At 37.8% G+C, this 14,684-nt stretch overlaps 1 protein-coding gene across 1 annotated transcript; it reads left to right on the top strand.

Annotated features, from left to right (window-relative positions):
• On the top strand, positions 1–14,617 carry LOC100890855 (uncharacterized protein YqhO). The gene is made up of 11 exons (XM_030989351.1): positions 1–178; positions 1,251–1,384; positions 2,966–3,104; positions 5,997–6,092; positions 7,706–7,836; positions 9,242–9,327; positions 10,026–10,182; positions 11,424–11,522; positions 12,319–12,477; positions 13,162–13,257; positions 14,135–14,617. The coding sequence occupies exons 1-11, from the start codon at positions 31–33 to the stop codon at positions 14,216–14,218; spliced, it is 1,329 nt and encodes a 442-aa protein (XP_030845211.1). The 5' UTR covers positions 1–30; the 3' UTR covers positions 14,219–14,617.
• Positions 14,618–14,684: the final 67 nt, after the last annotated feature.

Below are 14,684 nucleotides of genomic sequence, written 5' to 3'. Positions count from 1 at the left end.
AAACCATACAACCATGTACTATTACAGGAGATGGAACAGCGCGGTTACTTGAAAAAGCTTCGTCGATTCGGCGGTGCCAGCATAGGGGCGTTTACTGCTTGTTTCCTCGCCGTGGGACATGGACCTGAAAAATTCCTCCAAATTCTCAATGACGGCCCGCAAATCATCGATTTGTTAGGTAAGGAAAAACAGCTTAGCTTTTGAAGTACAAACCTCTTTTATAAAACAAAACTAGGGGTAGGGGAACTCGGCCCGCCCCCTTTCCATATCTCTAACGAGCATACCTCAGAGTCATTATAACACAATCATATTTTCAACCTAGGGCAATTTCTGTAGCCTTAAATAACGGATAAAGATGGTACACAAGAAGCCATTATAAAACAAAACTAGGGGTAGGGGAACTCGGCCCGCCCCCTTTCCATATCTCTAACGAGCATACCTCAGAGTCATTATAACACAATCATATTTTCAACCTAGGGCAATTTCTGTAGCCTTAAATAACGGATAAAGATGGTACACAAGAAGCCATTATAGAAGTTGATTTAGTTATTATTGTTTTTTTTCCCCATATTATTATTTTCATTATTATTATTATTATAATTATTATTATTATCATCATCATTGTTATCATTGATATCTTAAGAGGCGTCTATATCTTTCTCATTCATCCTGTTACATTCGTTACAGATGCTACACTCGGGGGTTGTAGCATATAGTAGGTCCATTGTTGTAGTATGGTAACAACCTTCTTGAAACACAAGGGATAGGAACCTGGTCGTGCTATTTACCAGTTTGTTGGTGACCCCATAGTATATCAACCTGAGGCAATTTCAGTAGTAAATAAATAATTCCCACCAGTGAGGGCATTAGTAAGAATTCCCCACTCAAGGTACCTTTGGAACAGTCTAACGTGTTTGGACTGTTTTGAAGGTACCGAGTGTGGGTAATTTTACTAATGCCCAAACGAAATGATGTGTATTATTTGATTTATAAGATTATGTTGGATTTGTTTTATGAAATGATGTTTTATAACATGATTTTACTAATGACCGGTCATTGGAAATGGATAGTGACCGGTCATTATCCAAATTACGCGTTAGGCAAAATAAATGCCTGGTCACGTGTACGCTTTCAGCCAGTCATTTGATTAGGATCCACGTCATCATCTTATAACCGTGAATAACGGATATAGATGCTACACATTAAACCATTTTTATTATTATTATTTAATCATGTTACATTTTTTACAGATGCATCACTTGGAAGGTGTAGTATGGTACCAAACTTCTTCAGACACATGGGATGGCATCCAGGCAAAGCTATCGACAAGTTTCTTGGTGACTCCATAGCCGAGAAAATGGGTAACCCAGATGCGACCTTCAAGGTAAATCCGGGTGTCGTTTCACCAATTTCATCATAAGTACAAGGTCCCCGCCATCTCATTCAAACGCGTGTAAAACCATATTCACGTGTTTCAATGGGATGTCGCCGAAAATGCACTTATGATGGTTTCGTGAAAGTTGTCCCAGATTTTGACCGTTTTTTGAGAGTTAACCTTGCGTATGTTGTAACTTCCGGAGCCTATGACCTACAAGCATTGCTTTCTCTTTAGGCTCCATCATATTTCTTCCCTTATTCAACTTAGTCTTATGTATTATTCTTTTTCTTTTTTTTGTATAAACGCATCCTAAAATGAGTTCAAAATGTAACATGCTATATGTAATGATGTACTATACAACATGTAAGAAATATGAAAATAAACTGAAACTGAACTGAACTGAACTGTATGTGTGTGTGCTTTCGTGCGCGTGTGTGTATGTGAATGTGTGTGTACGCTAGCTGGCGTTTCCCAGGAATACGTATTGCGATATTCTAACAAATTCCTCTCTCTCGTTCTCTCTCCTCTTTCTCCATTACAAATGCAGTCCATATTTCCTTCTTTTTTCACTTCACGGAATTTGTACCTTTGTACATTGTGTCCAGTCATTAGCCTACGTGTTCATGTGAATGCTGTCTTTTTTGGCTCCTCTATCCTTCTTATTTTGTTTGTTTATCGACTTGAACTTTCTCAGTTATCATTTTCTGTGGGGTCCACAATTTACAAGCTCTTCTTATTCACAGGACCTCCCAATTTTCAGCAGAATATATTAAGGTTCATTTGCCCAATTATTGTTTTGATTGAAATTTCTTTATTTCAAATGTAATTGCGGATAAAAATGAAATGAAAATAAACGCGATGGCAACTAATTTGTTGAGTTCTGGGGGGTGTTTCACAAAGATCCTAAGTAGAACTTAACTCTAAGTTGGACTTAAAAATTATGGACAGCCATTGGAGTCTTAAAATGAAGTATATTCCAAAGCAAAAATTCAAGTATTTTAGACTTTTTATGAATTCCACATCCAGAACATGAAATCTCCTTGATGATAGACAATATGAATGATTTGAATAAACAATTAATGCCTTTCAAAATAACTTTTATAAAATATTTTCAAAGATGCTAATGGCTTTCCATAATTTTTAAGTCAAACTTAGAGATAAGTTCAACTTATGATCTTTGTGAAACACCCCCCTGGTCATGCGATTGCATTGTGAAAGAAACGTTGTGGAATCGATCACAAAAGGTATTGGTATGTACTGCAAGGTTCTGGAGTAAAAAAAAATGATAAGAAATTTGGCCCAGTCTTGGTAAATTACAAGCACTGTTCACAGAAAGATGCAAATGGGACTACACCAATATGTGGAATAAAAATCTGTCCGGATTTTTATGATGTTACATTCCATATTAAGAATATTAAGGCATTTGAAGAGCCATACTTTTCAAGAAACATGTTGTATCTGATGTTCTTCCCCACTCGCATAATACAATGATAATGCTCACAAATTATTGTTCACCTCTTCCCAGAACTCAACCTTCTCTTTAAACATATATATATATATATATATATATCATTCTTATTTGTACAGGATCTTTACGATAAGACGGGGAAAGAACTGTGTGTCGTGGTAACCAACCTCAGTACGATGATGGAGGAATACTGCCACGTGAAGACCACACCAGACATGTCTATGCGAGCCGCAGTCAGAATGTCCACATCTATACCAGGCAAGTTTTGTTATGCCTCAGTCACAACTTTGCGTATTTGGCTCGCGTATTGCTGCGTATTTATGGCAAGCCGTTTTAACATTTATTCCTATTTCTTGATATCAAGAATTCAATTCCTGATATCAAAAATTACCATTGCTTTACAACAGAAAATCATTTCTTGATATCAAGAATCGATAGGATTAGCCTTCATTTGTATGGCAAACAGGCTTTATGTAATGCTCTGTCTTTTCCCCGTATGCATGGTTAAGTCATTATCTGACATTTGCATCGCCCGAAGATTCCCCGAGAGACGAGGAGATATTACATTTCTTGATTGGTCTACGGTTTCGCTGTGTGCAGACGTATACACCCATTGACACCGGTATCTGCACCAAGTCTGGTGTGTCAGCTTATTATGACATGGACAATGATTATGACCATCTGTACAAAGAGATTAAAGACAATTAAAGTCACTGAGTAGTCGGCTCTCATGGGGAATTCGACACCGTTCGGGTGTTTACCCAATAACAGGTGTTGTCCATCACCAGGGTTAGCCTTGAGTTTTATGACCATTGGACCTTATGTAATGCTATGATTTGCCCGAAGACTCTCGAGCTCTCCGAGAGATTAGGGGGTAATTCTTGACTGGACTATGGGTTTGCTGTGTGCAAATTTGTACCCCCATTAATGGTATTTCCACCAAGTCTGGTGTCAGCGAATTATGGCCTTCTGCACATGAAAACTGGCGATCCAATCCCTTTAAACAGCATATTGTTGTGATGCATGATTGCATAATCCGAAATAACATGATCATATAGACGCCGGGGGACCAAGTGGAGGCAATTTCAGTTCTCAGATTACATAATATGTCATTTTCATATTCAACAATATCAAAAGGTGACGCATGAGGCTGTTGTACGTTAAGCGTCATTATCGTTGTCATTTTATTTCATTTATTTATTTTCCACAATCCATTAAAAGACAAACATGCCTAATACTAAGATAAGCCGATCAAATAATATACATATACATGTAGATATAGGAGTTGGAAGGTTACACTTTATTGGTACGAGTTATACAGACTGTTTCGCCAGAAGGCTCATCATGTAGATATATATATAGTTATCCTATGAAAAATTATTTCTGTGAAATGCATAATAAATTTGTTTTCGAGGGTTGGCAAAAAAAATAGAATAAACTGTAGAAACAGACCCTGAATAAGGAAATAAACAGCTTGTTGGATTTGTTTTGAAGCATTATCTTCCATGACCCGACAGCTTAAACTTCGACATCCATATAAATAATGTCTATCACTCTGAGATGGAAGATAATACTAATAGTGGGGGCTGTTAGGGCTATAAAGGGGTTGTTTGGTGCAGATTCTTCTAAAAGCACCAAATTTGGCCCAGAGGTAGATTATACCATACTTTTACGATTTCTGCCGGACGCCAAGAAGGGCACCCTTTGGTTGTGCCATATAGGCAAATCCAAAATGGCCGCCATCTGAGTGAAAGGTCAAGTGTAGTTACAAAGGAAACGGGCTAGTATGATAAAAGTTTATATATTTATGGGGTTTTCGGGGTCAGAGAAACTGAGCATGATGTTCTTTCATCGATTTGAGGTTTATTTGGGGCTGTCATGCTGGTCATATTGGTCAAATCTAAAATGGCCGCCACCTTTAAGTAAAAGGTCAAGTGTAGTTCCAAAAGGAAAAGGGCTGGTATGATAACAGTTTATATAGTAAGGGAGTATTCGGGGTCAGATAATCTGATTATGATGTTGCTTGTATCAATTACAGGTCTCCTTGGGGCTGTCATGCTGGCCATATTGGCCAAATAAAAAATGGCCGCCATCCGAGTTAAAGGTCAAGCGTAGTTCCAAAAGGAAAAATACCAGTATGATAAAAGTTTCTGGGGTCGGATAATCTGATTATAATGTTCTTTTATAAATTGTATGTTACCATCCTGTCCTCAGGCTACAATGAAGGCCAATGAAGATGCGCCAAATTCACACTTGAGTGGGTATCAATCTTGGCCTGCGCCCATATGTTTCATCAATATGCAAACTTTCCTCTGCGAAATGCATAATAAATTCGTTTTCGAGGGTTGGCAAGGAAAATAGATAAACAGTAGAAACAGACCATGGATAAAGAAATAAACAGCTTGTTCGATTTGTTTTAAAGCATTATATTTCAAAGACCCGAACAGCTTTATCTTTATTATCCATATACATAACGTCTATAATCACTCTCAGATGGGAGATAATACCAATACGAAATGCAATTAGCAACGTCTAGACATAAAGGTCGAATCTCAACTTTTTTTTCTTCATCAATATGCAAACTTTCCTCTGTGAAATGCATAATAAATTCGTTTTCGAGGGTTGGCAATGAAAAAAGATAAACAGTAGAAACAGACCATGAATAAAGAAATAAACAGCTTGGTCGATTTGTTTTGAAGCATTATCTTTAAAAACCCGGACAGCTTAAACTGTATTATCCTTAAAAAATAACGTCTATAATCATTCTGAGATGGAATAAAATACCAATACGAATTGCATTATGCAACGTCTAGACATAAAGGTCTAATCTCAACTTTATTTTTCTTATTATTCTTTTACATTCGAAGCGTGCAGGATGGGATCTTATTTCCAAGAATTATTCATTAAACATACTGCGGACGAATAGTCCTTGACCGTTTAAAGGACTGCATGGTCAATCTGACATCAGAAAATATTCGGAAGCATAGTTCTCTACCTTTGGACTCTCCGAATAGACATCACATACCTTTTCTGTTTCACTACATATTTGACTTTTTTGAAGAAATTAAATTAAAAAAAATATTAATTATAAATATATTTGAAGTTACGTTGCTTGTTTAGATTTTCAATCTCTCTTTCCCTCTCTCTCAGGTGTATTTTTTCCTGTCAAGCGAAGATATATGGACCGAACCGACACGTACATTGATGGGGGCGTCATATGCAATTACCCGGTCCATTGCTTTGATGGTAAGAGATCATAGGGACTTGTAGATTTGCACGTCGACATAGTAGCCTGCTACGTGTGACGTCATTTTAAGGCACTGCGCGTCATTTTAAGGCACTGCGCCGGTGCCTTAAAATGACGTCACACGTAGCTGCAGCCCACTATGTCGACGTGCAAATATAAAAGTCCCTATTGGCTAATAAATGCAGAGTGATTACATTGGCGGATCGGATGGGGTGTCCGAAACTGCTTATTGATTGAAAGCGAATTCATATAAAAAGTTCAAGTAGTAAAAGTAGCTTCCAACATGATTACTACACAAAACCTGAAATAAAAGGTCTTTCTGGATGCAAAAAGAAAACACTGAACAGTCGAGGAATTCCGGAAGAGATTTTTTTTTTTTCTGGGGGGGGGGGGGGTATTTGCTTTATAGGGGTACCCCTGCCTCAGTGTCTCTTCTCTAGTTTAAAAAAAGAATGCAAACCTAGAACGCACACTTTTAGCATCACGCTTCATGGGCGTGGCCTTCCTTGACCTTTCAATATGAACCAATGAATTGACACCGATACGTAATAAAGCATCATTGTGATTCTGATTGTACGGGTCCGTATTAAGGCTGTGATGCGGATTGCCCCTAAAACGAAGAAGTTACCCTGTCCATTCTGAATCAAGGATTTCGAGGATTTAGCAAAAACTATGAGCTGATGGAGAGGCATAAATAGTAACTTTCCCGAGGTCAAAGTTAATATAAATTTGCCTCGAGGGAGAGTTAATATTTATGTCTCTGAATGCTCATAGTTTACCAGAACCAAGAAAGACATTTTATATCTGTTTGATATCCCTCGTAAGCATCTCCCGAATACAACAAAGCATGTTATATGACTGTGAGCATTCAGCAGCATAGGCCTACCGGGTAAATTTAAAAAAAAGCGAAGAAAAGGGAAGAAAGAAAAGAGTTCCAGCGGAGAACTGCGAGAGAAGGAGGTAAAGGATTTCGTAATCCTCAAGATAAGCATCAAAATCGGCTTTTATTTCCCAAAATACAGAAAGCGCGGATACCATACAATGCTTTTTGTCTGTAATTCCCGAATGATCGTAACAATCGATTTACAGACATGTGTCTCAAATTTTCTGTGATGTTTTAACCTAAAATATAAAGGTATATCGACTGCTTTAATATTCGAAGCATAGCTGTTTCTATACTGGGGACGTTACATCCTGATATAACCAATCCCTTGGCGCGCCGCCCGCCCCGTTCGCCTCAGGGTCATATCAGGATGTAACGTCCCCGAGAGCCAGTGTAGAAACAGCTATGCTTCGAATATCAAAGCAGTCAATATATCTATAATACATAGATTTTGTTTTGGGGGGAGGGGACGGAAATTTTACCGTCCTTTGACCAAAGACCGCAGTATTCGCGGACACAGTCGTTAGTCAGACAAAAGGGACTTTTAGATTTGTACGACGACATAGTTGAATGCTAAACGTGACGTCCTTATAAGGCACATTACAGTGCCTTAATATAAGGATGTCACACGTAGCAGTCCACTATGCCGTCGTGCAAATCTAACAGTCTCTATTAACGACATCTAGTATGCACCCAACGTGAATTACATTATTTTATTTTCTTTCTTAGGATGGTGGCTCTCACTGAAGCCGGAAGATTCTTTCTTCAAGAGGATGCGCCCTCTACAGGATGGGGCCAAACTGCTCACCAAGAAGCAGAGGTTTGGAGGTTTCAATGACAAGACATTTGGAATGATCATTGTAAGTAATTTGTTTCTATAAATTCAAATGAAGTCAGATGAATTTATTGACATATAATACGCCAATTTTGATTGAACATCCATATCAAAGTAATAGGTACAAACAGCTAGGGGCGGTGATTCTTTTCATGACCATGGGGGGGGGGGGGGGGGGACGAAATGTGAGGGACGAGGGAACAGTGGCGTAATGAGCAAACACGTTTTTTTTTTTTGGGGGGGGGGGGGGGGGGCAGAACAAAAAATCCGCATCACCACCACTTTTACATGTTCAAAGTGGGGGGGGGGGGGGAGATAAAGTATTTACGATCAGGTACAGCAAAACGAGCGAAGCAAGTGGAGCGTAAATTGGCGTGGAGTCCTGGGTCAAAGCCCCGGTGGGGGCCAAGGGGTGGAGCCCCATTAAACTCAGGGGTTTTAGGCATTTAATTAAGGTGTGATAAGCATCCAGGGGGCGGAGCCCCTGAAACTCGGGGGGGGGGTTTAGGCATTAAATTACGATCAAATGAGCATCCAGGAAGCTAATGGAAAAACGCCATTTCGGCAATATTTGTAAGTCGCTGGTATCGAATTAGAAATAAACGTTTGAATTTTATTTTTGGAGGGGGGAGCTTCCCCAAGCTCCTCCGTCCCCCATCAATACGCAAGTGCGAGGGAGCATAATGAATGAGAGGGGTGAAGGTGACGGAAGTGACTACCCCTCACAGGTATTTAAAGTTTGGTTATATCAAAAAAATTACATTCCTTAGTAAAACTAAAGTATAAAACAAGCCATATACTCTTTTTACACTTCATTTTTCCCGGTATTTACTTTTTGAAGGATATTATGCGAGGGAGCGTAGCTACCGAATGAGAAGATGTTTGGATTTTCATTTATCTAAACGCTGCACTCTTGGGCCGTCCGGAGCCTAAAAGTGTGTTGCAGCCTTTATCCATTATTTGCTATACATTTTTTTTGCACTTTTTCCAATTTTGAGGGGTGGACGTGTCCCCCCGCCCCCCCCCCCCCCCCCCCCCCCCCCCCCCCCCCCCCAGGGACTGCTGCCCCTGGGTACAAAGGAAGAATACAAAAAGTTACAACAGTCAGAAAGGTATTTTCTGATCATCATTGAGAAAAGAAACTATTCCAGCACTAGAGCTCTATTCGGGGGGGGGGGGGGGCTAGAGTGCACTGTCTCGTGTTGCTGTTGTCGGTTAAGGAATGGTGAATAGATCTTTCTTTGTCATACATTATGATTTTATTACAGGGAAATATATGTGAACTAAAATTATATTTGTTTAAATCTATTAAAAAAATACATTCTTATTATAATTTAATTTCGGAAGTGTTGGATTAAAAACTAATGGATTGCTAATAGTGTCCATTTGGGCCTTCTCTCTCTCTCTCTCACTCTTCGATCTTGTAACAGTATAGTGACTATGATTCACATGTATTGCCTACCCACCCGGATTTACAGGCCATCAATATGCCATTACCTGACACCGAACTCGTTAGGTAAGAGTCCAAGGGGGCGTTCCACCAAGATCCTAAGTCTAACTTAATTCTGAGTTAAACCTAAATGTTTTGGAGAGCCATTGTAGCCTTAAATAAAATATTTATGTATGTTAGACTTTTCTTAAATTCCACATTAAGGACATATGTTATCTTCTTGATGATACAAAATATGAATGATTTAAATCAACATTTTATGCCTTTAACAAAAAAAATATGTTCGAAGATGCTAACGGCTTTCCATAATTATTAAGTCTAACTAAAAGATAAGTTTAACTTAGGACCTTTGTGAAACATCCCCTGTACTACATTAGTTTTAATATTATTTTTGACTATTACTATAGCCTGCATCTCAGGTAGGAAGTGACGGAGTTCTTTCTGCAAAAAGAAGGTTTCGCTTTGTCTTCTATTTCAAAATGGAAATGTAATGGTACACATATAAGCACTTCCCAGTACCTCCCGGTAATTAACAGTATTTCCAAGTATTTCCCGCCCGGACGTGAAAAAATGTATTTCTCAGGAAATTGCCCACCCCGATCATGTTCTTATCATTCTCTTGTACCTACATTTAAAATGATGTGTTATTCTTTTCCATAGCCTGGTTATTGTTCATGTTTCTGCTCCATACGATAAAACAATATTATCGTTAGTATCGACAGCATTATCAACCAAATGGATGATTTGACGTTTCAATGTTGTAGTGCCCATCAAGCGATGAAGCAAAAAAGAAAAATGGACATGGAGAAACACGAAAAGGTGACGGAAGCTATGACGCACTTTTGGGATGCTCTAAGAATGACCGACCGTGATGGTGACTCTGAGATTGTTCGTGAAGAGCTCCGGAACGTCTTCAAGGATGTACGTATACGTTATTCAATTTCAATTCATTTTATTTTATTTTCACATTCTGATAAAAATCACGATAACAAACATTTACAATACAAAGTCAATTCAAACAAATAACACAACAGAACAGAAGTATCAAAATGTGGGGGACAAAGGCCAAAGGCCTATCAAATGCCTGCCCCCAAACTGTATAAATAATTAAATATAAATTAAGTGGTACAACAGGAAGACAGAAAACACAAGGCAAAGGTACCGCTTTGCAGACTCAGAGGCCCGAATTCACAAAGGAGGTTTGTCGACATTAAGTTGGCTATTGCGTGTTTTCGCGTTAAAAAAAGGATGATATTACACAAGTTTGTGTTCTCTTGTTCTACTCTTTACACATTCAATAATGGATGAGCAATCATTGAAAGGGACAGCGAACAGTTGCTGTGATACCATTTCCTGATGTAGGAATTCTAAATCTTGAAATTTCATGAGCTCTTTTATCTTACCACCTGGTCAACTTTTCGGCGGCTTGGAGCATGGGGTCAAAGGAGAGCGGCTTGATTCCAGTCCTTCTCTAGCACGTACCTGGCTTGACAGAGGAATTATTAGATTGTGTTATTAACTGCGCTGTTGAAGCCTTTGAAGTTTGAAGGCAATTGTGAATGCGCCAGTTTTCCTACGAAATATCAGCACTTTTCATTTTCTACTCTCTTAGAGTACGATGTCCCTCTCCTTGAGGTATCAAAGCTTGCGCCAGTCCTCTCCCACTCTCTCTCTCTCTCTCTCTTTCTCTCTCTTTCTCTCTCTTCCTCTCTATCCCCTCCTCCCTCCCTCTAATTCTGTACTTCCCGCACTTTCACCCCTCACTTTTACCTTCTGCCTAATTCTCTTTGTCTCTTCAGCACAGCTATCACTCTTTATCGTTCTATTTACCATCTCCTCCCGTCATCTTCTCATTCATCTTTTTCACTCCCATCCCCAACATCATACTTGTATTAAGGAATTATTAAGTTTTATAGAGGATTACCATGCCTTCAAGTTTAGGTTATGTGGCAATCATTCCCTACGATTTGTTTATGTTATTATTACAATGTAAGTATTTAATGTCTATAGTTACATTTGTTTTTTAATTGATTCCCGCCACATAACCTGAACTTGTTATCGTTCGCATTGCACAATATATACCCTTCAAAATGCTAAACTAGGGTCTAATTTCTTCCCTCTCTCCCTCTTTCTGGCTCCTCTTTCTCTCGTTCATGATCTAGCAAAACGAGTTCACCCAGGAAGATATTCTTACCCTGTTCGGCAGGGCCCTTACAGCTGATGAAGTCTTCAATCGTCTAGATGCCAACAAGGATGGCAAGGTAGATCAGTGCACCATTTCTGGTATCATTTTATTTAATTAAGTTTATAATGCTCCCTATCAGGAATAGACCCTATTGTCACAATCATTTCATGAAAAAAGGTGCACGTAAATATATCTTCAAACTTTTTTGGGGCAACAGTGAATACAGCACATGAAAGTGATGCGAACTGAGATGTTTATTTATTACTTTTATTTATTCATTGATAGTAACGTGGTAGCCAATTCAACATCAGTTGGTCTCCCATGGGGACCTGCGAGTAAAAAACAATTAGGACTACCAATCAAGTCAATCGCAATAAAAACAGCAAGTTAGAAAAAAACTTACATACAATTGAAATTCACATATCTAAATTAAAAATGAAGTTACAGTTGTATTAGCAATATGAACATAGAAACTTTTTTAAGGTAGGTTTTGAATGAGTCAAGGTTTGTGAGATAATAACAATTATACAAATGAATAGACCTAGACTTGCTGAAAGTCATCTGCACTAGACACAAAATTGTGTATATGGGACTACACGAAATGTTGCGTGAAAGTTCGGTCCAAATTAAGCGTGCGGCTTACCTCGAACCATCGGGTCATCGCGTCGGGCCGGATAGTCGCGTACGTTACCCGACCTTTTGTGAAAACATACCCATTTATTCACGGAATAATCACGATCGGAAGCGATGACCCGATAATTCGAAGTAAAGCTCTTTTCAGGACACTTATTTTTTCCAATGACATTCTTCAACCCTTACACAAGTAGAATGCAAAAAGCTTTCAAATTATTTTAATTTTTTTCACCTGCTAGGTTGTCTACGGTGAATTGATGAGGTTTGCTGACAAGAAAGGCGTAGGGCTCCAAACGCAGCACATTGGATCTGGTCGGCAAAACATCAAAAGCCCAGCTGATTTTGTGACTGGTATCTTTAAGGCGCTACTTATGAACGTCAAGCGAGCATTCCTTGAGGTGCTTATTTTCTTTCTTTTGTAATTGTTAGAAGTCGTAGTATTTCATTATTGATATCATTATCATATTTGAAGCCCCACTGTACTACTTGCTGCTTGTAGCTACTTGAACCTCTTTTTCTCATGTTAATTGAGAGTTGAGGTGACGAGATAGCCACCTGTCAGTGACCACGCTGAGTGGTCTAATCCCTCCTGGCCAAACTAGTACAAACGGGCTTTAATATCATTATCAGATTTGATATTATTATTATTATTATTTTGAAATTTTTGTTTCGTCATTATCATTATTAACCATCGTTTTATTATCATTCTTATTCTAATTATTACTATTATAATTATCATCAATATTATTATTATTATTACTATACTTATCATTACTTTTTAGTAAGGTCCTTAATCGGGGCAGCGCCAGGAGCGTCACGACGTGACGGACACGTGCGCTATATAAGAAGCCACCTTTATTGTTAATATTATCATTATCATTCTGTATGTTATTATCATTAGTATTATTATTAGCAATACTTTTATTATTACTACTATTATCATTGTTATTTTTGTTGTTAACATTATTATTATTATCCTCATCATAATGATCATTCCAGTCTACCAACGTTATCACCATCATCATACTTATTACTACTATTATTTGAATATCAATTTTCTTCCATCCTGTCGATGACTGCAGGGCGATGATATCGAGCGTACAGTGCTCATCAACACCGTCTACTACCAGTCTTTCGACTTCGGTTCCGAGCAAGAAGACCTTGATTTCCTAGTCGAGGTAAACATTAGAAACACCATAATAATTCTTAATCCTAGTTCGGATATGCACGCGGTAAAATCTCGGCACAGAACTGCAAATTTTATAAAGTGCAAATAAATGATCCTATCTAAAATCCTACACGTATTCACTTAGCTATGTGCAATAAGATATAATAAGATATATATATATATATATATATATATATAGATATATTAGTGCTTTCAAGTATTTATTCATTTTGTTTAATAGATTTGTTCATCTATTTCAGAGAATTTGTTTTGGGCTCTCGTATTTTCAAGCAATTTGCTTAAAATGGCAGTTCTTCTGTAATAACAAATAATTGTGTAAAGTTTGATGAATGAAGATGCTCTGACAATGAATCTTTTTTTTCTTTCTTCATAATTATTGTTTGGTTTATTTGGTTATATATGATTTATGGTCAGAAATTTCCTTTTTCTTATTCTATATTTGTTTATAATTATATGAAATGCAGAAGAAACAATAATCAAATCAAATCAGATACGTAAAATAATGTGAAGCATATTCTACGTTACGTCATCATTAAAAGAAAACCGGTGCGGTTTATCGCTGCATATCAAAACAAGGCTACACGATAAAAGGTACCGTTCTCACGAAACATGAATCGAGAGAAATCAATTTTACACATACTTAAAAATACAACAAATGGGTAAGGGTATGGATAATTTAGTTCTTAAGTGTATGTATTGATAATTTAGTTGTTAAGTGTATGTATTAATACTTTACAATGTACCGCTTGTATGAGAACGCTAACGTTTGATAACCGAGTCAACAAACCTGTTACATTACCCTATTTTCCTGCTATTGTGTATTTGATAATCTTAAATCCCAATCTCGTTTGCATTTTCACATACAGCAAGGGCGTCGCGGATTCTTAAAGTTTCTGAAGTACCATGCGACCAAACCTGCATCAAAACAAGACCAGGCATCTTCGTCTTAGAGGGCTATCTACATCAGTAACTTTATATTTCACGTTGATTTTTTTATTAATATTTCGCATTTTAACTCAGTACCAGAAGTTCTTCGTGTGATCCCGCACAGTCACACAGTTGTATGTATACACAGGTAAATGGTCACACAGTTGTATTCAAACGGGTACCAGGATAATGAGATGTCGTATGGATTAACGGTGCTTATTTTTATTTTTTATTTTTTTATAAACTAAGTTCGTTTTGTATCTCATGTTTACTCTATGCATATTTCTGTATGTATTGAGGACCCCCTTAATCAAGCCTTGGCTTTTAGGGGCACCCTGAACATTTACACTGTATCAATAGTGTTCATACACGCATGATTTGTATACTGTTTTTTTTTGTAATGGTTTATTTTTTACGAATTTAATAGAATAAGGGAGTTTACTGATACAATCTGCGCATGGGCAGATAAAGGTCATTTGTACCAAAAAG

Source organism: Strongylocentrotus purpuratus, unplaced genomic scaffold (genome assembly GCF_000002235.5).
Source record: "Strongylocentrotus purpuratus isolate Spur 01 unplaced genomic scaffold, Spur_5.0 spur5_scaffold_18, whole genome shotgun sequence".
In the NCBI taxonomy this organism is placed as follows: domain Eukaryota; kingdom Metazoa; phylum Echinodermata; class Echinoidea; order Camarodonta; family Strongylocentrotidae; genus Strongylocentrotus; species Strongylocentrotus purpuratus.
The sequence above is the reverse complement of the archived record's forward strand: the minus strand, read 5'-3'. Positions and strand labels throughout refer to the sequence as shown.